The sequence below is a fragment of the Diceros bicornis genome, chromosome 11 (genome assembly GCF_020826845.1).
Source record: "Diceros bicornis minor isolate mBicDic1 chromosome 11, mDicBic1.mat.cur, whole genome shotgun sequence".
Classification (NCBI taxonomy): domain Eukaryota; kingdom Metazoa; phylum Chordata; class Mammalia; order Perissodactyla; family Rhinocerotidae; genus Diceros; species Diceros bicornis.
Window position 1 is genome coordinate 42,336,294 of NC_080750.1, and position 26,283 is coordinate 42,362,576.

The 26,283-nt window shown below is 37.9% G+C and overlaps 1 protein-coding gene across 1 annotated transcript in view; it reads right to left on the reverse strand.

Moving 5' to 3' along the window:
• The window catches only part of DCHS2 (dachsous cadherin-related 2), a 242,228-nt gene that overhangs the window by 22,446 nt on the left and 193,499 nt on the right, over nucleotides 1-26,283 (reverse strand). Inside the window, exons 14-15 of the mRNA XM_058550238.1 lie at nucleotides 11,579-11,692; nucleotides 1,568-1,779 (exon numbers count right to left, since the gene is read on the reverse strand). Coding sequence (XP_058406221.1) covers nucleotides 1,568-1,779; nucleotides 11,579-11,692 — 326 coding nt within the window. The remainder of the gene's footprint in view (nucleotides 1-1,567; nucleotides 1,780-11,578; nucleotides 11,693-26,283) is intronic.

The following is a 26,283-nucleotide window of genomic DNA, read 5'->3' on the forward strand; positions in this document are numbered from 1 at the left end:
AATAAAGTTCACTGTATCCATCTCTGACTCAGCCTTCCCAAAGTTTGACGTAACTTGGCTCAGGCTCGCTTGGGTGTACCTGGGCTTTAAAGGTGCCTTCACCTTCATAGATTCCACACTGAGCAGTCTAGCTCTATCCAGGTTAGCATGTGTGACAGAGAAGTGCAGTGCAGCAGTGCCCCAGTAGGGGATGCTCTGTGACAAAGTAGGCCCCACAGTGGCCCTGGAGGCATCTGTCATCCCCACTGAACAGGCATCATGGGCAGGGGTGATAAGATTAGAAAAGTGAATGCCCTCAACCTTCTTCTTAAACATCTCAGTCATGGCTGAAACCACAGTAAAGACACAGCACTTCTGGAACAAGCTGGCTGCCGGAGCTATTAGGCCCCTATCATACAAAACAAATCTGCAATAATAGCGTAGGAAATCCTGGACTGTGTGGGCGCAGGGCTGAAACTCCCAGACTGCTGAGACTCTGCCGGTCTAGCAAACGAGAGGGGCACACGCACATCTGGAGCTGGACTGGAAGTCAAACCGAGGTGTCTATATATTCAGTTGAAGGGAGCCACACGGTGAAGAATTGTTGGAAGTCTTGTCCAGAAAGTGTCCTAAAATGTCATCTAGAGACCTGATCCCTCCAGCCCAGAGGAAACAGGTGTAAGAGTCATGAGGTGCTGGATCACAGCAGCGGGGTTACAGAGGCCGAAGGCAATGTCCTGCTCTTCTGTTGACTTGCTCAGGAAGGGGGTTTTATGCTGATTTCCTGTGCAGATTCCCAAGGGGCTGTAGGTTTCCTGATCTCCAGGTTCTCGAATTCCAAGCATCAATTAACCCATGAAGGGAAAGGTAAAAACGGGCACTAGTCCTGAAGCAGGTAGAGAGACTATCAAGGATGCGTGGGTTTTAGAGTCTGAACAAGACTGCCTGGTGAGCAGATTCTCTTTTTCAGGGGTGGGGGTTTTTTCTGAGATGAAACTAGGCCTGAAAACAGGAAGTCTGTGCCTTTCACATGAAACGTCTGCAAATCTTGAATCCAGGGAGCTCTCCCACGTGTCCACGCTTGTCTGGCTGCAGCTCCACCAGGCAAATGCCGACTTGCCCTTTAAGACTTAGTGCAAATATCACTCTTCCGTGAAGCTTCATGCTTTTCCTCCAGGAAAAGCATGTGTCTCCTCTTTTCTCTCATGATATTAAAGATACACTTCTATTATAACATGCATTTAAATTATGTGCTTACTTTTCTGACCTCCCCACTAAATTGTACGCATTTATATGTTGAGCTAATTTTTGTGTCCCTATAGAGTCCCTGCTAGTGTTCACAGGGTCCGTAGACAAACCAGGGGCACTAACTGAGCAGAGAATGAAGACAAGAAGAAGAGTGGACTCAGAAACTCCAGACTTCCTTCAAACTAAGGTTTCCTCCAGTCCATCAAACATTGTATATGCCCTGGAAACGTTTAAAATTTCATTTGTGTCCTGGAAAAAGGCCGTAGATATTTTGATGTACATTGATTGATAATAATTCACACACACACACACACTCACGCACAAGGTGCATTTCTGTTACCTGTATGATGTGCACATTGTAGAACTGGCCTTCAGACACTGACACGTGGTAAAGGCTTTGCTCGAAGCATGGTAAATTATCATTCACATCTTCTATCGAGACGGCTACTTTGCTGTAGGCTCTGCGCCCCCTACTTTCAGCTAAAACGATGAGTTGTACTTCATGTCTGACTTCAAAATCAAGAAACTTGGGTTCTTTCACAGTGAGTTCTCCTATTTTTATTCCCAGGGAGAAAAAAAAAAGAAAAGAAAAGAAAATGGCGTTGTAGTTATTATTTCAAAAGTCCCAAGACACCCTTGACTCATATGCTCACACCCTCTCTTGTCCCTCAAAGCCTCCATTGGCTGGCCTTGCTTCCCCACCGACTGGGGACACTGTGAAAAAAGTTGAGAACGTGCAGATATTTGCAGGGTTCAAACATGTATGAACTATCTGAAATCTGGGAGCTATCTCTTAAATCAGCCTTCTCTCTCCACAGGTAGTCCATCGCCATGTCTGGAAAGTCTACTTTTCAGACATCTCTTGAGTCCACTTCTCTCCGTCTTCACTGCTGCTGCTCTCCTCCAAGCCATCAGCATTTCCCACCTTGTCCCCTGCATTAGCTCATTTAACTGGTCCCATGGGAGCACTTAACTGCTCTCCCCACTAATCCAGTTCCCGCTCTGAATTAAATAATAAAAACGACACTGTCATTGTCTTGCATAAAACTCTTCAATGGCTTCCCACAGCTACTACGATAAAGTTCAGCATTTTTTCTCCAAAGGGACCCACTTCCTGAGGGCTCTCTCACCTCAGAAGTCTCAGTCGTGTCATTCTCCACTTTGGTCTCTCTGCTCTGGTCATAACACTCATAAACATTCTCTAGCTCAAATGCTCACTTCAGAGTTGACATGCATGCTTTTCCATCCACCTGGAATAGTCCCCACTTCTGTGCTTCCTCAACGATCTTTCCAGACCACTCACTCTGGTACCATTACTATGTCAGCCCTCAATGGACTCTCACAAAGTGGCTGCACGTACCTTGTCCACCTATTTCAGTATACTTATTCCTCTTGATTTAGAAGCTCTAAGGCGAGGACGGTGACCTGTCTCTTACACCATCGTATCCCTCAGGGTCTGGCATACAGAAGGCACCCAATAATACTGGTTATACCCTCATATAAAAAGTAGAACAAGGGGGCTGGCCAGGTGGCCTAGCGGTTAAGTTCGCACGCTCTGCTTTGGTGGCCCAGGGTTCACAGGTTCGGATCCCAGGCGTGCACCGATGCACTGCTTGTCAAGCCATGCTGTGGCGTTGTCCCATATAAAGTGGAGGAAGATGGGCACAGATGTTAGCCCAGTGCCAATCTTTCTCAGCAAAACGAGGAGGATTGGCATCGGAGGTTAGCTCAGGGCTAATCTTCCTCACACACACACAAAAAAAAGTAGAACCAGGTCAGAGAAACTGACTCTTGGAGGTTTATGCCTTGCACAAGTTTCTCCCCCAAATTAAGAAAATTCCTCCCCTGATATAATTTCCTTCCCTAGTTTCTACTCTGTTTTCTCCTCCTCTTCACTATCAAATTTCTTACTGAATTTATTATTATTGTTATTTTATTATCATGATTTACTTAGCTCTCACTGTTGGAAATTCCGTCCAAGAGAGACTTGCTGAAGGAGCACTGACGTGGAGTTTGAGAAACCTGAAATCAAGCATAAACCCCAGCCCTGGCTACTTAATGTAGGCAAATTACCAGGCTCCACTACTACTAAGTTTGTGACCTAGAGTAAGTTATTCAGGTTCTTTAGAGCTGAGTCTCCTCCTCTGTAAAATGGAGGTATTAATAATGACTTCATAGAGTTGCTGTGAGAGGTAGTATAGTGCATGTTTAGAATGTTCTTTGCGGTAACGTGATATAGATTCCAGTGTTCTACCCACGTCTCTCATACCCTCCATCATCAGATACAGATTTATTATCTGAATTTAGAAAAAGAATATTTAATAGCCATGGACTATTAGAAGTTTGATCAGCTGGTGAAAGAACCTGTACTGTTTCTGGAAATATGGCCTGGAAGCCACAGTTCTTATTGCTCTATCTGAACCTGTTTCCCTAGATAACCAACCTAGTTCAAGAAAACTTCAGGCTATCACATACTTACCTGGATGCTAATGGGAATCATATCCGGTTCTAATATTCTAACTTTGGTACTGAGTGCTTTGGAGGGATTTTAGAGCTTCTATTCTGTTATTAAGAAAAATTAAATATTCATATTCTATATGAAGAACTCACTATACTACCAGACTTAAAATCTCATAAACTCCTTTCATTTATTGTCATCAGATTTAGTTACCAATTCAAAAAACCCAATTACTTTCACAAACCACAATCTGACGTTACCAAGACTCTTGACAGAAAATTTAGAGTAGATCTAACTATTGGTACCTGGAGAATCATTTCAATTATTAGAATGCATTTTGATGAACTCGTAATGAAAGAAACTGGTCTTTAGAAACCTCTGTGACACAAGGGCTGAATCCATGCCCCCAAATGGCAAAGGAGCCCCGGTCTGAGGTGGGTCCAAAGCTCTCATCTGGAGCTCTGTCTGCACCAAATAGAGCATTCAGCGTGCTATCATGTTCTGCTACTATTCGTAAAGGAAAAAGAAAACAGAAATGCAACACTAAATTGCCAGTGTCACTTAGTAGAAAGCATGCCAACTGTAGCGCAGATCAAAGTGGAGTTTTTAATAAAAGGCTTGTGTTTAGGCTTTGATAATTGGAATTTTGCACTTGGAATTGATCTGCAGTTCTAATGTTTTCCTTGCTTGCTTTTTATTTTTGGTATAATAATTGGCATATGCTGTGAAAGCTGTGCAAGCAGCAAAGACAATCACCAGTCTATGAGATGATTCAAGGGGGGCACACCTACTAGACCCACATTTTGCCTTGGATGATATATGCATATTTTTCTCAGAGACATCAAGGATTTACTGTTACCAGCAAGATGAAAGTACTACTGGGCTCTGTCTAACAGTATGAACAGAAGTCCACATTCTCCTTCCAGTAAGAGCCTCACAATATCAGCTTCATGTTCATTCTTACATGTCAGTGTGCCAGTTACATAATAACTTGAGAATGAAACTGAGATAGTAATATTTTCCTTCTGATATATGTACATTTCCAGCTTTTGTCCAAGTTATAAAACACACATCGAAGTGAGATTAAGATTCTTCAAACGCTAAATGCTTGATAGCATAATCAGGTTACTCCAGCCAGTTACAAACTATGCATGAGCATATGTACACACCCAGAGCAGAATGTGATAAATATTTATGTTAGCCAAAAGCTTTTAAACTCTCTCCTGTTAAAACTATATCCTCGAGTCACTGAAAGTTTGATCATTTTTGTTTTATGTCAATCTACCAAATAATGGAAAGAATACTACCATCTGTTATTTACATACACAACATCAGTCAAACTCCAAAATCCCTGGTGGTTTAGACAGTGAGTAGTAGACGTTTTTAAGCTAAAGTGACAGGAAGTTTGGATACAAAAGTAAACCTCTGGTTTGTGACTGTGGAACACAGGGCAAACTCTGGCACAAATGGACAGAAAGCATAGTTCTCATCAGAGATCTATCTAACCTAACTTATTAAACCAATAGTGAATAAAATGGTTTTCTCCTATTTTTACCCCTAAGAAAAGTGACCACAACCTTAGAGGTCAACTTTATTGATTTATCATACGTACTAGTTTTCTATTTTAACTGGTATGTGGTTTAAAATACATACATTCATATAACCTATATCAGGTACCTTTAGATACAAGTTTAATGATTATATGACAAAGGTGGCAGGAAAGATGAATTTAAAATCATAATTAAAGATTTTCAAAAAGGTTTATTGACAGCTGTATGGTAAACTATATACTGGAACAATCCTCCTGATGAAAACAACTAAAATGCTTGACAAATTATATACGTGCGCATGTGTATTGACATGTATTATTGAGTTGGTATAGTAGTAAGGAATCCTCAGTGGACAAAAAAACAAATGAAAACAGTAATCCAGGGAGGTAAGCATGCACTAAAAGCCCATTTTTTTCTCCAAGGGTTTCTAACATAACCCTCTTCCTTGAGATTCTTCTCCAATAGCTGCTCAGGGTGTGGAAAACAAGAGAAAAATCCTGAACCCACAAAAGGTGAAGGATCTAGTAGGAACACCAGAATAAAGCTGGAAACCCAAAGGCTACCTAAGGTCCAAAAGAGTGATCAATATTAAAGAAACAAAAACGAATTAAAAACAGATGTGCAGTAACCTGCTCCTCTTGAGCTTGATGTTGGTTGGAAGGGAGAAAAAGAAGTTTCTGCCGAGAATTCATTAGCTTAAGCCTGAATGTATGGTAGCCATGCTATCATAGCTAAATTTTTTTAAAACCTTCAGTAATTAAATTTAAGCTAGACTTTGGTCAATGATGTCTCTGGGTGACTTGCAGAAGGGAAAGCAAATCCTCTCTAAAGGGCACGAATTCAACCCAGGCTTCAAAGAATCTTCCAAGAAAAAGTTTCAAAGACAACGAGCAGCTCATAGTTAACAACCACAAAAATCACAGAGAAATGAGACACTGTGAATGAGAGCTAGCACACCCATAGATAGCAGAATAAATCTTCAAGGACCAAAGACGCTGCAATTATTGGACACAGAATATGTAATTATGATACATATTTAAACATATATAAAAGAAGAACCTTGGAAATATGAGCAAGGAACAAGAAATTGCTCTTTTAAAAGACCAAGAAGAGTTTAAAAAGATCTTAAAATTAAAAATGTAGTTCCCTAGACTGAAGAGAAAAGGGACAAAGAGATGAAAAAGAGATGTAGGAGAGGGTGAGATGGCCCAATATTCGTCCAATTGGAGCTCCAAAAAAAGATCCAAATAAATGGTATTTAGATCAACAGCTGACTTCTTAATAACTATGAACCTAGAATTCTAAACCCAGTAAAAGTATCTTTTAAAAACAAAAATTAAATAAAGACATTTTTAGACAACCAAAATCAGAAAATTTTCTACAATAGACCCTCACTAAAGGATTACTTGAGGCAGAAAGACAATGACACTAGGAAAATCTGAGATGTAAGAAAGAACGGTTAGCAAAGAAGCAGATAAATCTATTTAAAAATATTAATAATGCTTAATTTGAAAGAATTAAAATTGTAGTCAATAAAAATTTATAAATTGAAAAAGGGATATTTGGAAATAAAGAATTCTGAGTCTCATTTTATTCAGGAGCAGGATATTGACTAATGTAAGACTTTAATTATATATGTTAAAATACACAGGGGAAAATGGTCATTTTCAGATAATGATTTTATATGCTGAATGTACAGAAAGATATCAGAGTCAATAAGAGTTTATAAGTTTGCTAGATACAAAATCAAAATATAAAAGACAATTTCAAGTGTACACACCAGCACTGTCAGATAAAGCACTTTTTCACTTACTTTAGCAAGAAAAAGTATAAATTATTTAGGCTAAATCTAACGAGAAGTATGCAAGCCTGTTATAGAAAAAAATTGAAACTTTATTAAAATATATTAAAGAAAAAAATTGGTGCCATTTTCTCTATTATCTCTGGATTAGAAGGCAATACTGTAAAGATATAGGTTTTCCCCAAACTGATATTTAAAATTAATATAATTCCAGTAAAATTTCCAACAGCCTAAATGTCCATCGATGGATGGAGGGATAAAGAAAATATGGTGTATACATACAATGGCATGTTATTCAGCCTTAAGGAAATCCTACCATATGTGACAACACGGATGAACCTTGATGACATTATGTTAAGTGAAATAAGCCAGTAACAGAAACATAAATATTGCATGATTCCACTTATATGAAGTATCTAAAATAGCCAAACTCATAGAAGTGGGGAGTAGAATAACGGTTGCCAGGGGCCAGGGGGAGGGTAAAATGAGGAGTTGCTGTTCAACGGGTATGAAGTTTCAGTTATGCAAGATGAATAAGTTCTAGAGATCTGCTGTACAACATTGTGCCTATTTAACAATACTGTATTGTATACTTAAAAATTTAAGAGAGTAGATCTCAAGTTAAATATTCTTACCATAATTAAAAAAAAAAAGAAAAGAAAACAAACAAAAGAAAAGTTTTAGTAGGTGATTATTATCTACAATGCACAGCTATAAGGGGGTTTGTGATATTTGAAAGGAGGATATTTTGGTCTGATGATTAAGTTACTTAAATTCTAGATTGGAGCTATATGATTTTTTTTGACATTTTCTTTGTTAATTTGGGTGAGGTTTTACCTGAAATCAAATGTGCATGCCAAGGGTATGTGGGTTATATGCATGAAGGTGTGGACAGTTGTACATCACCCAAAAGTTTATGAATAAATCTCTTTTCCTTGGGAAAAAAATCCCAGGGCCGGCCCCGTGGCTCAGCGGTTAAGTATGTGCGCTCCTCTACCTGCGGCCTGGGTTCGGATGCCGGGTGCGCACCGACGCACTGTTTCTCCGGCCATGCTGAGGCAATGTCCCACATACAGCAACTAGAAAGATGTGCAACTATGACATACAACTATCTACTGGGGCTTTGGGGAGAAAAAGGGAAAAAAAAAAGGAGGAGGATTGACAATAGATGTTAGCTCAAAGCCGGTCTTCCTCAGCAAAAAGAGGAGGATTAGCACAGATGTTAACTCAAGGCTGATCGTCCTCACACGCACACAAAAAAATCCCAATACGCTTGTGTGTGTGTGTGTAAAACTTGACAAGTGGATACAATGATTTATACTAGAGCAAAGGGCCAATAACAGCTAATATACTCATGAAGAAGAAGATGAGAATGGTGTAAATATTGGGAGAGGGCTGTTTCCCTGATATGAAGATTTATTATAAAGTCAACGAAATTAAGAGAGTGTGGTATTGATGTGTGGGTAGACAAAGAGACAAATGGAAAGGAGTCGAGAGTCCGGTAAAGAGTCTCAGAAACATAATATATGACAGTGATGGTACTGCAGATCACAGGAGAAGGTTTTTGCCATTGGAATAACTGGCAATCCTCATTGAAAGAAAAAGAAAAGGAAAGGAAAGAAAAAAAAAAAAGAAAAGTTATCCCTAACCCACGTAAAACACAAAAATCAACCCTAGATGCACTAAACATGTAAATGTGAAACATGAGAAAAATATAAAGTTCTAAAGGACAATGTAAGAAAATCTTCATGATCTCAGGGTAGGGAAGAATTTCTTAACTTACAAAAAGGGCAAATCATAAAGTAAAAGACTGATTAATTCTAACTCATTAAAATCAAAACAGGCCATTAAAAAAGTGAAAGACAAGTCATAAACTGTAAAAAAATTTGCAACAAGAAACAGAGAAAGGATACATACTAATGAAATATATTAAAAATTCTCACACGTCAGAAAGAAAAACACAAACAACCCAGTAGAAAAACATACAAAAATATCAATATGCATTTCACATAGGAAAAAACAGGAATGGCCAATAAACTATGAAAAAATGCTGCAATTCATTAGTGATAAGGAAAATGCAAACTACAGCCACAGTGAGACAGCATTTCACACCCACCAGATGACTCTAGAATGTAGGATGTGAACAACCACGATAGCTCTCATTCAGTGCTGGTGGGATGTTAAGTGGAATGGCAAAGATAAACCATATGCCCAGCCTAGACTCTAGGGCCTAGAGAACTCCTTACATTTGCACCAGAGACACATATGAGATTGTTCCTAATTGCACTTGTCATTATATGCCCAAACAAGAAAACCTCACTATCCATCAACAGTAGAATGGATAAATAAGTTGTGACATAGGCTTACAACAGAATACCATAAAGAAATGAACAAGAAAGAGCCCCAGCTACATACATTAACATGAATCACTCTAATTTTTTGTGTGTGTGTGAGGAAGATCAGCCCTGAGCTAACATCTGCCAATCCTCCTCTTTTTGCTGAGGAAGACTGGCCCTGGGCTAACATCTGTGCCCATCTTCCTCTACTTTACATGGGACGCCACCACAGCATGGCTTGAGAAGTGGTGCATCGGTGCACGCCCGGGATCAGAACCTGCAAACCCTGGCCCCCTGGGGCGGAGCGTGTGAACTTGTCCTATGCCACTGGGCCGGCCCCGAATGATTCTAATTTTGAATAAAAAAATCTAATCCTAATAGAATACATAGAGTATAAATCCATTTATATAAAATTCAAAAATAAGCAAAATTAAACACTTTTATTGTGTAGGAACACATTTTCTATAAGTCACAAGGGAATGATTATCCCTGAAGTTGGGACACTGGTCAGCTTGGGGCAGTGGAGAGAAAGGATGCAATCAGAACAGGGCACAAAGGGAGGGCCGATGATAGTGATCATGTTCTGTTTTATAACATTGGTGGCAGGTACATATTCTTCGTTATTCCTCTTTAACGTGTACGTAATGATTAATGCACTAAATCAGAGTAATAATGTTGAGCAAAAGAATCAATCATAGAAGAGTACGTTAAGCATGATTGTATTAAGATGTTTAAACCAAGGTAAAACTAAATAACACGTTGTTTAGGGTTCAAACACGATGGGAAAATTATAATGAAAAAAAGGCAATGATTAACACCAAATTCAGATTACTGATTACAGATTACCAATGGGGTGAAAGAAGAGAGACATGAGAGGGAGGGGGACACACAGGGGCTTCCTGAGGTTTGAGAAAGTCTCATCTTTGGAGATAAGTGGTAATTACATGGGTTTTTATTTTACTATTTTCCATTAAACAGTTTTATAAGTCTTAACATTTCATTTTGTAGCAATTCCACAATAAAATTTTGAAACAAATTTCAACATAAATAAATAAACACTTACTGGAAAAATAAAGAGTTTTCTGTGGATGACCTATTTGGACTAACCCTAGGCATATTTTATCTGCATTTTAATGAGAGACTCTAGAAAAAATAAGGCCAAGCCTGGGCCATATTAGGAGTGAGGTGGCGAAGGATTTGGGTAGCCTGGGAAATGTGCAAACTCTGCTACTCTCCTTCTTCCTAAAAGTTCTAATTTCAGCTCCTTTCCCAGAACCCTCAGACATCTGGATTGCTAGAAACAAAGCTTGGTGGTGTTCACAAATGGTCCTCTTGTCAAAAGGCTTCCTGCACCACCCTTTAACCAAGTGATGTGGTGAAGAGACGAAGGTGTCTAGCAGGCTACCTCAGAAAGGTTCCTGACTAAAGCCTGTGTGGACCAAAAAGTCGTAACACCACCCTGGAAGAGAAGGCATTTGCTTAAGAAATTACCCCCTCTCATTTCTTCCCATGTGCATGTAGTACAGATTATACAAGGAAGTTTTATGGTAATATAGAAATTATTAAAAACATTCTTCTTGAGGTCTGACAACAAAGCAGTAGATACGTATCTACTACATAGTTGTTAGTCAAAAAAGTATGTTTCAAATAATCAATTGGTATTCATTTAAAACACAATAATGGTCTTATTAAAGCTAAATTTAATACATGCTGTATTTGGAAGTAATTTCTTTACCACTACATAGAAACCTTTCCAGTTGTCCTTTTTTGTTGCATTTTTGACATTCAGCGGGGAATTAGAAGATTCTCTGATGAGAATTCCCTAAGGCTAGACATGTGCTCATTTTCAACTCAAACTCAATATCGATGATCTCACTACTATACCTCCAATTCTCCCAAATAGGTGGGTAAATTATAAGTAGAAACCAATTTATCTTCAAAAATTCAAAGAGTAGGATACGAACTGTCAAATTTGGAAATGTGAAGAGTAGAATTCTTAGCAACTACATGTAAACAAACAAATAGTCTTGATATCCCACAATTTCTCATCAGCTCCCATAAAAACTCTTTCTTGTTTACCTTTTAGATAATTTACGTCTAACAATTTCTGCCTTTCAAATTTTGAGTTTCCTTTGCAGAAGTATTTCTTACTAGTAACATTAAATGGAGCAGGAAATAAAGCCATTATAGGGTAAAGAAGGATTACCTGAGTTGGAGCACAGAGAAAAAACTCCATCTTCATTTCCACTAAAAACTGAATACTTAATGCTGTCTCCTATTGAGTCAGGAGCAAAAGCTTTTACAGTCACAATAGAAGTACCTGTAGAAATTAGGTAAAAAAAAAAAAAAATAGGACTTTAGTGAAAAGAAAATTTCAGGGGAAAACAAGATCGAACACTGGGTATTTATTATTTGCCTACTACATTTTCATTTGTTCAGTAATTCAGTGATTACTTATTGAGTGTCTTCAACAAGCCAGATTCCATGCTAGGTACTAGAGATATAGCGACAAACAAGATAGAAAAGATCTCTGTATTCATGGTGGTTACTAAACTGATGGGAGGAGACAGACAATAAAACATTAAATAAATACATAATCAAGGTACATTTCAGATGTACTAAGTTTCCTGGAAAGAAATAAACAACGTTATGTGTTAGAAAATGCTTCTTTTGAGGGGAGGCGAACAGTCCCTTAGAGAAGTCTCAGAAGAATGACACTCCAGTTGAACCTTGAAGCATGCCAAGCCATAGGAAGAGCTGGAAGAAAAGGATTCTAGAGAAGGAACAGCAATTGCAAGGCCCAGGGCTGGAGAAGTCTTGGTCTGGTCTAGCACAGTGAGTAGGGGAAAGGTGGAAAGTGAAGATAGCATCTAGGGAGGCAGGAATCAGATTCTATTCTAAGTGCAATGGGAAATCATAGGAGCATTTTAAGGAATGGAGTAAAATATTCTGATTTACTTCTAAAAGATATCAATCAGATTGCTGTGTGGGGAACAAAGAGGAGTAAAAATGGAGCAGAGAGGCCAAGTAAGATAATACTGCAATAATCCAAGCAATGACCCAGGATTGTGGGAGGAGAGATGGAAAGAAGGGAATAGATTAAAGTCATATTTTGACACACTTCCCTGAACATTGGATGGGATGCAGGAAATGAGGTCACAGGAGTATATATATAAGAAATTTTTCCTGAGCCAGTTTCCAGTATAGTTGTAAGTAAAAGCAACCCAACGAGAGAGTAATGGAGGTCTTAACTGCATAATACTGACTCATTCAGGAATTGTTAAAATAGAGAAGGAACAGGCAAGAGATAACTTGAATGAAAAAATGGAAATTGAGTTAGGTATAGGAATTAGGGAGGAAAGAAGGGAGTCATGTCATTTTATAGGGAACGGTGATTACTATCATGAAAAAAGACTTAATAAGACTGATAGTGGCAATACGACGATTGGTGTAATCAATTGGGATTTCACTGAAAGGGTTCCCAAGAATATATATAGGCCCCAAGTTAGCACTTTGCTATCTTCATTTGTAACGTCTTGTGCCCTTTCCTATCCATCTCTGCTTTGCTCTGTGTCATAGCTGTCCATTTGTCTCCCTCCTACGACTACCTGTATCATTTTTTTTAAAGTATTTTTTACTTAAACTTTATTAAGGTAAAATTTATATACAATAATATACACATATTTTAAGCGTACAGTTCTATGAATTTTGACAACTATATACACCTGTGTAACCACCATCATGATCAAGATGTAGAATATTTCTATCACTCCAGAAAGATCCCTCATGCCCTTTTGCAGTCAGGTTTCTCTTACTTCTGGCCTGGTAATCACTGATCTGCTTTCTACAACTCTAGGTTAGTTTTGACTTTAAAATGTCATACAATTGCCAACCATACAGTATCTGGCTTCTTTTGCTCGGCATAACTTTTTTGAGAATAAAGCTTATTAGTCTGTGTATGAAAAGTTTATTCCATTTTTATTGCAGAGTAGTATTCTACTGAATGGACATACCACAATTTGTTTACCCATTCATTTATAAATGGACATTAGGACCGTTTTCAGTTTGGGGCTATTACGAATAAAGCTGCTATGAACATCCATGTAAAAGTGTTTGTGTGGACACAAATTTTCATCCCTCATGGATAAACACCTATGGCAAGTGTATGTTTAACTTTATGAAACTGCCAAACTGTTTTCCAAAGTGGTCATATCATTTTACATTCCTGCTAGCAACATATGAGAATTCCAGTTGCTCCACATCCACTGGTATTGTCAGTCTTTTTAATTTCAGTCATCCTAGTGGATGGGAGCAGTATCTCACTGTGGTTTTAATTGTAATTTCCCTGATGTCTGATGATGTTGAGCATCTCTTCATATGCTTATTGGCCATTTTCACCCTCTTTTTAAATTCATCTTTCTTTTTGGCTTCTTGTTCTCTACTCAGTCACCACTTTTGAGAAATTTTTTTCATAGTTCTTTCCTGGCCCTAGCTCTCTTGTGTTAGGCCTATAACTTCTGGCATCTACTTTAGACTCCCACTCTGTCAATGACCCTGCCTCTCCTCTTACTTTCATTCTGCCCTAAAGGATGCCAGCTCTCAGCACAGGTATGCATGTTGTACTGAGAGGGGAGAGATGTGAAAGAGATGGACTCTGTAGGAGGCTCTCTGGCTGCTGAGTATGCAGCAATGGGGACATGATATAAGATGTTGTCAGCAAGACACAAGAGGAAAAGTAAAAGGAAACATTTTATAAGGAAATAGGTGCTGACGTGGTGTCGGAGATGAGTAAAACATGGGCTCATTACCTCAGGTGCGTTTGGGTAAAAGCAAGAAGCATAGAAAAATGAAGGAGCCAGATGGGTGGAGGAGGCCAGAGACTGCCTGATACTCCTAAGGCACTCAGCTTCAGCTCACCACTGCCAGCAGGGAAGGCAGGCTGTAGGATGCTCGAGATTCTGGTCTTTTCACGAGAGGCTCAAAAATTCACATTTATTTTCATATGAAATCTCCCAATTCCTAATGTTGGAAAATAATTCAGGGGGAAAAAAGCCACCACATGGGCTGAACAAAACACAGCTGTGGCCTGACTATAGTTCCGAGTCTGCTCATTGACCATCTGTTATGGAGGAGATAAATCTCTCCTTTTTGTTACCAGCCCTTCTGGCACTTACATGGTGGTCTAATACGTCATCCACGGACTTATACTGAACACACTTGAAGACTGACCTCATCACTCTGCTAAGCTGGACTAAATGCCATGAGAGCAGAGGAGGTTTCCTATATATTTGTATTCTATATATTTCTATAACTCTAGTTTAGTTTTGTCTTTAAAATTTCCTAGACTTGAAAATCACATAGTAGCTGTCTTCTTTTGCTTAGCATCCTTTTTTGAGAATCAAGCACGTTGTTCTGCGTATCAAAAGTTTGTCCCTGTGTCCATAGTAGGTGCTTAATAAGAATGGGGAGAAGGGAGGTAGGAAAGGAGACAGAGAGGAAGTAAGGGAGGGAGGTGGTCACTGGCGTCTTCTTGCTTGAGAAATTAGAAAAATGCTTCTCTGCCTACAGGACTCTTCTAAACAACAGCAATTATTTTTTAAAAATCACTCATTGCTAAAATACCACATCTGATAGTGGGATTTGCAGTAGTTTAAAAAAATTCACACCTATTCAAAATCTCTGCTGGGCCTCCTCATTGAATCCTACTGTGCAGTCCCCAGGGAACAAATGTGAACCCTATCTGGCTAGAGGTTATAGTGAAAACGCTCTGTAAACCAAGCCAAATTGATATACTTTTTTTTCTGGATACTTAAAAGGGATTCACTAAAAAGGGAAGAAAGAAACAACCTTCGGACAGACAATATTTTCCCCAGAAGACTTTTCAACCTTAACAGTCAAAGAAAAATGCAATGATCACTAGAAATATTACAGGAAACAAGTATGTGATATTGTCCACAAAATTGAAAATTCGGTGAAAAAGGCATAAAACAGAACTCATTATGGAGAAAAAATAGGAAAACCAAAACTGGGTATATTACTCTCTTTAAAAACATTATGTTTAACATAAACTGTGACAAAGTTTGAAAATCATTTATCAGGACTTCCAAATGGTTGTTCTTTTCAAGCCAGTTATGTGACAAAGTAAAGGATTTTAATCAATCATGGTGGAATCCAGATACTACACACGTTGAGAATTCTTCCAAATTGCATTATAATCTGATGCTTTATTTTATTACATTTCAGGAGACATATTGTTAATACAAAAATGTCTTACATTTTTGGTAGGACTATGCCTCCACAGTAGTGAGTATGTTTTATCTTCGGTGCTTAGTCATAGTTCTGTGCTTCCTGATACAATGTACTTTTTAAACAAAGGAAATTTTATTTCCACTGGCTTGTCATATATTCTTAAGAATGGCAGTAAGAAGAGAAACAGCTATGCAGGCAAGATGTACAATCTTGCTGATGGACTTTTCTTCATGGGTTAGGATGCTTATTACATGCCCAATTACAAAAGAAAACATGGAGATTGCTTGCATGTCAGAGAAAAAAGATGAGTACAGAATCTCAAATAAGAATCACATATGGCTTCTCATAGAAGGAACAATCCTATTTTTATTACAAATAAAATGTTCATAATATCAAATGAAATTGTAGCACACAAAGAATTTCTTTCAATGAAAATGCTTCAAACTGGATGCTCAAGTCAGCAAAGAGCTCCAAATATTTATATATGTTGTTCCTCTGACAAAGTTTAAATTTGAGACTGCCTGAAAAAAGAGGAAATAACTAAAGGGCCTTGAGTCCTTCTAGGTCTCGACTTACTGTGCACATTTTATATAAAAGTCTGTCTCTGGGTATCTAAATAAAACTTACAATTACTGGTCATTTCATATCAAGGTAGAAATGGTAAAATAGGAAAGCCAACACTGTACCTTCAATTGCGAGGAGGTAAGTGAAACATATAGAAGAATTTACCTTTTACATTTTCAGGCTTTTGTGAATTTCACTTTAAGTCTAACATTGTGTCAAAAAAGGGTAATATTCTTAATTTTTTTTTTCCTGAGGAAGATTCACCCTGAGATAACATCCATTGCCAATCTTCCTCTTTTTTTGCTTGAGGAAGAATAGCCCTGAGCTAATACCTGTGCCAGTCTTCCTCTATTTTTTATATGGGTTGTTGCCACAGTATGGTTGACAAGTGGTGTAGGTCCACGTCCAGAATCCAAACTTGTGAACCTGGGCTGCCAAAGCGGAGCGTACCAAGCTTAACCACTATGCCACAGGGCCGGCCCCAATGTTTTTGTTATATGTTCTTTACAAAAATGCACTTAAAAAACTAATACCACCTACATCAGCAATGAACTAACTTTTTAAAAGTAGAATTTTATATTAATTAATCTATATAACTACAAAAATCAATAATTATGGAAATATTTAGGTAAAATTATTATGAAAACATTTTATTCAGAGCTGTCCATGAGTAAATAATTCTAGAGTTTTGTTTTTGTTATTTCTAAGCAATGCAAGCACTTTCTTATTGATGACTGACTTGAGAGAAGCAGATTTTTTAAACATTTGGAAGATTTTGAATTATCTACTATCTCTTAAATGTCCAGTCACTGAAATGCTTTACATATTTCAATCATTTAAGAAGAAAAGATGGGAGTGACGTCAGCAAGACGGCTGAGTAGGAAGCCCTAGACCTCATCCTCCATAGAGACACCAACTTAAGAACAACAATATATGGTCCAAAAAGCCTTTATGAAAACTCCAGGCCTCAAGGGAGTAAGATGATATAGTCAAAGTTCTGAAAGAAAAAAAATGCCACCAAGAATAGTATATCCAACAAAACTGCCCTTCAAAGGTGAAGGAGAAATAAAGATCTTCCCAAACAAACAAAAGCTGAGAGAGTTCATCACCACTAGACCTGCCTCACAAGAAATGCAACAGGGAGTCCTTCAAATTGAAATGAAAGGACGCTAGACAGCAACATGAAAGCGTACGAAAATATAAAGCTCTTTGGTAAACATAAATATATAGGCAAATATCACATCCTGTAACACTATAATGGTGGTGCATAAATCACTTTTAGTTCTGGTATAGAATTAAAAAGATAAAAGCATAAAAAATAACTACAACTATAAAACCATGTTAATGGACACAAAATATAAAAAATTGTAATTTGTGAAATTGATAACACAAAGTAGGAGGGAGAAGTAAAAGAGCAGAGTTTTTGTACATTATTGAAGTTATAAGTTTAAAATAGAATGTTAAAACTATAAGATGTTTTATATAATCCCCATGGTAACCACAAAGAAGATACCTATACAAGAAACACAAAAGAAAGTAAGAAGTGATTCAAAGCATGTCATTACAAAAAAATCAACAAAACACAAAGTAAGGAAGCAAGAGAAGGGAAAAGAGGGACAAAATAACTATAAAAGAGACAGAAAACAATTAAAATACTAGATGGCAATGCTAAGTCCTTCCCTATCAGTAATTACTTTAAGTGCAAATGGATGAAGCTCCCCAATCAAAAAACAGAGTGGCTGAATGAATAAATTAATACAAGATCCAATTATATGCCATCTACAAGAGACTCATTCTAGATATAAAGACACACATAGGCTGAAAGTGAAAGGGTAGAAAAAAATATTCCACGCAGATGGTATACAAATGAGAACAGGGCTGGCTATACTTATATCAGACAAAAGAAAGTTTAAGTCAAAAACTGTCACAAGAAACAAAAAAGGATATTATATAAAAAAGGTTTATTCACGAGGAAGATATATCAATTATAAATATATATGCACCTAACAGCAGAGCACCCAAATACATGAAGCAAACATTGACAGAATTGAAGGGAGAAATAGATAGTAACATAATAATAGTAGGAGATTTCAATAACTTAGTTTCAATAACGTACAGATCAATCAGACAGAAGATCAATAAGGAAACAGGACTTGAACAACATTATAGACTAACTGTACCTAACAGATATACACAGACTACTCCACCCGACAACAGCAGAATGTACATTCTCAAGTCTATTACACATTCTCAAGCGTATCCTCAATTGCACATGGAACATTATCCAGGACAGATCACACGTTAGGCCACAAATGCAGTCTTAACAAATGCAAGAAGATTAAAATCATACCAAGTATCTTTTCTGACTACAATGGAATGAAACTAGAAATCAACAGCAAAAGAAAACCATAAATTTCACAAATACATGGAAATTAAATAACACAGTTTTGAGCAACTAATAAGTCAAAGAAGAAATCTAAAGGGAAATTAGATAATATCTTGAGACAAATGAAACTAAAACACAACATACCAAAACATGGGATGCAGCAGAAGCAGTACTACTAAGAGGGAATTTTATAGCAGTAAGTGCCTACATTAAAAAAGAAGAAAGATCACAAATCAACAACCTAACTTCATATCTCAAGGAACTAGAAAAAGAGGAACAAACCAAAAAAAATGTTAGCAGGAAGAAGGAATGAAGATTAGAGCAAAAATAAATGAAACAGAGAGTTGAAAAATGAGGAAAAAAATCAATGAAACTAAGAGTTGGTTTTTTTTGAAAAAGATGAACAAAATTGACAAACCCTTAGTTAGACAAAGAAAAAAGTGAGAAGACTCAAAAATCAGATGACAGAGGAGACACTGCAACTGATACCATAGAAATAAAAAGTAGCATAAGAGACTACTATGAACAATTATACACCAACAAATAAACCCAGAAGAAATGGATAAATTTCTAGAAACATACACCCTACCCAAACTGAATCATGAAGAAAGAAAAGATCTGAACAGACCTGTAACTAGTAAGGAAATTGAATCAGTAATCAAAAGCCTCCAAATAAAGGCGACCAGATGTCTTCACTGGTGAATTCTACTGAACATTTAAAAAAGAATGAACACCAAATCCTCTCAAACTCTGCCAAAAAAAATGAGGAGGTGGAAATACTTCCAAACTCATTTTATGAGGCCAGCATTACTCTGATACCAAAACCAGACAGAGACAATACAAGAAAAGAAAACTACAGACCAATATCCCTGATGAATATATATGCAAAGATCCTCAACAAAATAATAGCAAACTGAATTCAACAGCACATTAAAAGGATCATGTGCCACAACCAAGTGGGATTTATCTCTAGAATGCAATTATGGTTCAGCATATGAAAATCAATCAGTGTGATAAACTACATTAACAGAATAAAGGATACAAATCATATGATCATCTCAGACGCGGCAGGAAAAGCATTGACAAAACTCAACACCCTTTCACGATAAACACACTCAAACACACTCAATATGCCCAGTAAACTAGGAATATTAGGAAATTACCACAACATAATAAAGGCAATATATGAAAAGCTCATAGCTAACATCATACTCAACAGGTGAATATGCTTTTCCACTAAGATCAGGAACAAGGCAAGGATGCCCACTCTCACTACTTCTATTCAACATACTTCTGGAAGTGCCAGCCAGAGAAATTAGGCTTTGAAATGAAAGGCATCCAAATCAGAAAAGAAGAAGTAAAACGATCCCTATTCTCAGATGACATGATCTTATATGTAAAAAACCCTATCAGCAAAGTTGCAGGATACAAAATCAACACGCAAAAATTAGTTGCATTTCTATGCACTAATAATGCACAATCTGAAAAAGAAATTAGGAAAACAACCCCATTTACAATAGCATCAAAAAATATACTTAGGAGTAAATTTAATCAAGGAAGCAAAAGTCTTGTACACTAAAAATTACAAAACATTGCTGAAAGAAATAAAAGAAGGCAAAAATAAATGGAAAGACACCCTGCATTCACAGAGTGAAAGACTTAATATTGTTCAAATGTCCATACTACCCAAAGCAATCTACAGATTCAATGCAATCTCTACCAAAATATGAATGGCAATTTTGCAGAAATAGCAAAAAGAATCCTAAAACTCATATGGAATCCTAAAGTACTCCAAACTGCCAAAACAATCTGGAGAAAGAAAAACAAAGCTGGAGGCCTCACACTTCCTGACTTTAAAACATATTACAAAGCTACAGTAGTCAAAATAGTATGCAACTGGCATAAAGATAGAATACAGACCAATGGAACAGAATAGAGATTCTAGAAATAAACCCTCACATATATTTTCAAATGATCTTCAACAAGGGTGCCAAAGCTACACGATGGGGAAAGATAGTCTCTTTAACAGAGTCGGAAAAACTGGATATCCATAAGCAAAAGATTGTATTTGGACTCTTACTTTACATTATTTTCAAAACTTAACTCAAAATGGATTAAAGAATTAAACATAAGATCTGAAACTGTAAATCTTCTAACAGAAAAGATAAGGGGAAAGCTTCATGACACTGGATTTGGCAATGATTTCTTGGATATGATAGCAAAAGTACAGGCAACAAAAGCAAAAAATAGATGAATAGGACTACATCAAAATGAAAAGCTTCTACACAACAAAGGAAAGAATCAACAAAACAAAAGGCAACCTACGGAATGGGAGCAAATATTTGCAAACCATATACCTGATAAAGAATTAATATCCAAAATATAAAGGTACTGTTACAACTCAATAGCAAAACCGAAACAAACTGATTAAATAATGAGCAAAGGACTTGAACAGATCTTTCACCAAAGACATACACAATAGCCAACACATATATGAAAAGATGCTCTGTGTCACTAATCATCAGGAAAATGCAAATCAAAACCACAATAATATACCACATTATACTGGTTAGGATGGCCGCTATCAAAAAACCCAGAAAATAACAAGTGTTGCTGAGGATACGGAGAAACTGGAACCCCCGTGCACTGTTTGTGGGAATGTAAAATATTGTAGCCGCTATGGAACACAGTATGGAGGTTCCCTTAAAAATTAAAATTAGAACTACCATATGATCCAGCAATCCCACTTCTGGGTATATGTCCAAGGAACTGAAAACAGGATCTCAAAGAGATATTTGTACATCTGTGTTCATTGCAACAATATTTACAATAGCCAAGAAGTAGAAACAAACTAAATGTTCCTTTGATGGATGAATGGATAAAGAAATGTGACATATACATATAATGGAATATTATTCAGCCTTAAAATGAAGGGAATCTTGTTATATGCTACAACATGGATGAATCTTGGGGACATTATGTGAGTAAACCAGTCACAAAAAGACAAATACAGCATGACTCCTCTTAATATGAAGTTATCCAAAGTAGTCAAACCATTGGAAGCAGAAAGTAGAATGGTCATTGCCAGGGGCTCAGGGGAAGGGGGAGTTGCTCAATGTTGTTCAGTTTAGAAATCCATTGCACAATGATGTACATACTGTTAACACTACGTACTATACACTTAAAAATGGTTTAGATGGTAAATTTTATGTTATGTGTTTCTTATCATAATAAAAAAAGAAGAGTTGATTTTTCCCTCCCACTTTCCTATCATCAAAAATGACTGAACATATGTTACTAAAGCTTTCCAAAAAATTCACCCCTGGGATGAGATAAAGCATGGAAAGTGTATGCTCAAAATGAATAAGTTTCCAAAATTTGTGAACAGATGAAAACCATGCTTTAAAACGTAAACGGTATGCAATCTTGAACACATTTGCTTTTGTGAACACCTAAGGAAATAATAGAGGAAGCCATAAAAAGTGCTTATTGACTTTTTATGAGCTTTAGAATAAAAGAGATGTGGAAGAAAACCAACGTAGAATTAATACATGCAATGAGAAGTAAACAGAATTGATTGTCTGAAATATATTTTTAATGGGATTACAGATTTTAGCCAGCAAATTTTTTAAAAAGAGTAATTATCTATAAATGGTTGCATTTAATCATTCAAAAAATGTACTCATAGCAACTTCAAGAAAGGTAGGTAATAAAATGATCCTTGGATGTTCCTACTACCTCTTTAATTTTGTAATTTACAGAAGATTATACTGAAAACAATTCTTAGTGTTGCTTCAATGTTGGATCAGATTCCAGATCTTGCCTGGGGACCCGATGCTGCTGATCTCCCCTCACTTCCCAGCCACTCCCTGCCTGGGCTGCACCCCAGGTTGATAACCACACTTTAGATCCCCTGCATTTTCAAGAGCTGTCGTTATTCTCCTTTCCAGCTCCTGGAACCCCAGAGCCAGCCAGAACCCAGAGCCTGCACATGTCCGGAAGGAAAGGTTGCACAATTTTTCTATATGAGTGATTCTCAACTTTGGTTATGAGATGCCTGGCACATTTCCAATTATTTCACGAAACAGAGCAAATGTCTCCAAAAAAATCTTAAAATTACATTTCACTTAAAGAAATGCCTTTTAAGATGTTTTTAGCTGCCACACAATGAGTACCATAATATACTATTTTAATGATTCCATTTGATTGTCACGGCAGCTCTTCGGGGAGACAATATTGTTATCCTCAAATAATCTAAAACCAGGGTTCCACATTCACAAACAATAGACGCTAATTAAAAACAAAAATTAAAGAAAAAAATCCTGATATTTCTATTAAGTGTTTTATTCTGTTTTTGACTTAAATATAAATGAAAGCTCTTTATAAACTTTAAAGTGCTGTAAATCACAAATGTCCAAAACTCTTCCAGCTTTCAAAAACAAAACAAAATACTCCTCTGATCTTCAGGGTCCTTCAAGCTATTGCCACATTCCCTTTTTCCCTTCATGGCCAAGCCTTGTAAAAAATGGACCAAATTCACCATCTCTGCTTCTTCACTCTGCTCTTCACTGTACTCTGGCTTCTAAAATAAAGTTCTAGCGAATTAGTTCTCTCCAAAGTTTCCAATCCCCTCCTAGGTTGCTCAATTCTGTTTGGCTGCACACAATTCCTGTAAGGAGCCATGGCTGACTCCAGAGTTCATGTTAGGGGGTTTTGGTTCCTGGTCTCTATTCTTGGCCAAATTCTGAAAAATTTCAACACGGCAAACTTTCCCCTCAGAACTTTCTCTCTGGACACTCCCAGCCAGTTATTCTGCTAACCATGTCATTCTCTTATTATCGTATCCTTTACATTTGATGCATGGACTTATCTTTCAGACATGCCTTCCTTTCTACCATGTTCTTACCTCCTTATGCCAAGATGGCATCCTAAGACCATCTCAGGTAGCACTCTTCCCAACTCCAACGAGGAGAGGTTCTGTGAGCGCTGTAGCCCCACTCCCAGTTGGTGGCAGCCCATCACCTCCTTCACTTCTGCTTTGGGGACAGGCTCCCAATTAAGCTAGTTGTCACTTTTCAGTTCTTATCTTACCCAACCTCTGCTCCAAATTAGATATGGTTGACCAGTCCCTGCTTCTTGAATGTGCCACTTTCCTGTTTCTTTAACACCATCCTCCCACAAACTGTCAGTAGTGTCCTGGCCCCTCCATCTCAATCTCTTTTGTAGATGCATTATTCATCCAACTCCTGTAAAATATTGACATTACTTTGGATTTTCTTCTCAGCCTTCTTTCCTCTCTCACCCTTGGCTTGCATGCATAATTACATGGGAGCTTTTACCAATTCACAATGTCTGGTCTACATTCAAAGCCTCTCATTTAATTGGTTGGGCGATGGATGTCCAGGTATTAGTAATTTTTAAAAGCTCCCCAGGTATCTCTATGTGAAGCCCAGGTTGAGAACCCCAGGTCTAAACAATCAACAGGTCCCATCGAGGCTGCCTTCGAAACGCTTGTGGAGCACATTTCCTCTGGTCTTCCCTTAGCGCTGTGGCTTTATTCTGGCCCTGGTCATTTATCACGTGGATTACTGCAGTACTCTCCTGAGTCATCTCTCTTCCTCAGGCCACCCTTCACAAGTTCTCCAAAGTAAGCTTTCTATCATATAAAAGTTGTTTTTCACTCTTTGGATAATTTAAAGGCTATCAATGTCTCTCTGTTCCAGCTCGTCACTGGAAAGCTCACGAGAGCCTCTGCCCAGCTATTCCAGACCATCTGCTGTGGCGGGTGGTAAACTCATCACACACTCTTGAGTCCCCACGCCTTTGTGTGGGCCATTTCCCCTGCCTGGAACTAAGTGCCTTCCCCCACCACCTTTTTTTTTTGCCTGGTTTTATTCTCATTTGGGCTTTTCTTATCTTGGAAGTCTAATGGTTAAATGGTGAAAGGATTTCAACACCTACTAGGAGCAAGCTTCCTTCTGGCTCTGCTGTCCACAGTGGGAAGCTTCTCTCAGCTCTGCACTTTCATCTCCATGCCCTACACTTACAGCTGTTGGCAATAATGACGATAAAATGCTCTAGAGATTACAAAGTGCTCATTTGATCATCAAAGTTGTCTTGTAAGAGAAGGGATGAAAGAGATGCTCAAAGCTCTTTACAAGGCTGACCACGTGTTTCCTATACCTTTAAAAAATTGAATATTGAGTGTACAACATTGAGTATACAGTCAACATTTATCTTTACCTTGAAGGGTGCCCTCAAGAAAAGAGATAAGAATGCCCTTTACGAGTTAAAAATGAATAAAACAGAGTTACAGTTTTACATAGTACAACTTAGACACGCAAAGAAAAAATGGTTTATTTTTTTATGATTAATCTAGTATTCCTTATAAGCCCCAACCTGATGGACAATAGAAAAAAACAACCATCTGAAACATGCTATTTAATGTCCTCATGGTCCCTTCCCTTTAAACAGCACTTTTAGGTAACTTAGTGTCTTTAGAGTACATGCTCAGCGTGAGGTTCCCTCCCTCCTGCGCTGTGCCTCTGTTAGATGACACTGGTGGCAGGGCGGGGGGACTTGCAGTGATGAGGTAGGATCTTTGGGTGCTGCCTACTGGCTCTTAGAATTTGTCTCCAGGCAATGAGTCTGCTCCATCATTTCGACATGTTCAGGCTAGGAACTTATCCTGCTGACCTGGCCCTACTATGGCTGTTTTTGGTACTGCAGACCCTGTGGCGTGTTATGCAACCCTGTGTTTAGGCTGACCGCCCCAAAGATTTTGGGATGGGCTCATCTCATCCCTTGCAATAGTGGTCCCCACGGTAGGCCTTCTGGCCTGTACTCTGTGTTAACCTGTGTCCACGAGTGGAAATTCTGGGACTATGGGTTATCTTTTAGGCCTTGCAAGAGCCAAACAGGGATGGAGCACTCACTTGTGCCTTCTCTTTACCTAATCACGCTCCCCATTTTACTCTGCTGCCATTTGTCCTGTGTTAGCAAAAGGCCATGATGTGAGGCAGTGTCCTCCCAGAGTTCCAAAGTGTCCTCTGCTTTTAGCTTTTCCTTCTATCTCACTGGTCCCCTCCAGGGTTATAGCTTCGGGAAAGCGAGGGGTCAGGATGCTCCTGGCTGACCACTTGTTTCCTCTATCTTTTCTCTCTTATCCTACCTACACTCCCTAGCAACTAGAAGGGATGGGCTTTCCTTGTTTTCCATATGGCAGGCTTCCTTACAAACTATCTTCGTTTATAGTATGGACTACCTATTTTGTTTGTCAAAGGCAGAATATTCTCTCTTTGCATTTCTGCTGTAATTATTCTAATGCTATCAAAAATGAGTGGATGCCTCTTGCAGAAGAGATAGAAGGTCTTATCTATAGATAGACAATAGAGAAAAGAGTAGAAAGAGAGTTCAAAAATATTAACCCTAAGGCGAAGAACAAAGTTGGAGGACTTACACTACTTGACTTCAAGACTATAAAGCTCCAGTAATCAAGACAGTGGTATTAGTGAAAGAATATACAAATAGATCAGTGGAACAGAATAGAGAGCCCAGAAATAGACCCACCTAAATATAGTCAACTTGTTTGACAAAGGAATAAAGGCAATACAATGGAGAAAAGATAGTCTTTTCAATAAATGGTGCTGGAACAACCAGACATCCACAAGCAAAAAAGTGAATCTAGATAGAGATCTTACACCCTGCACAAA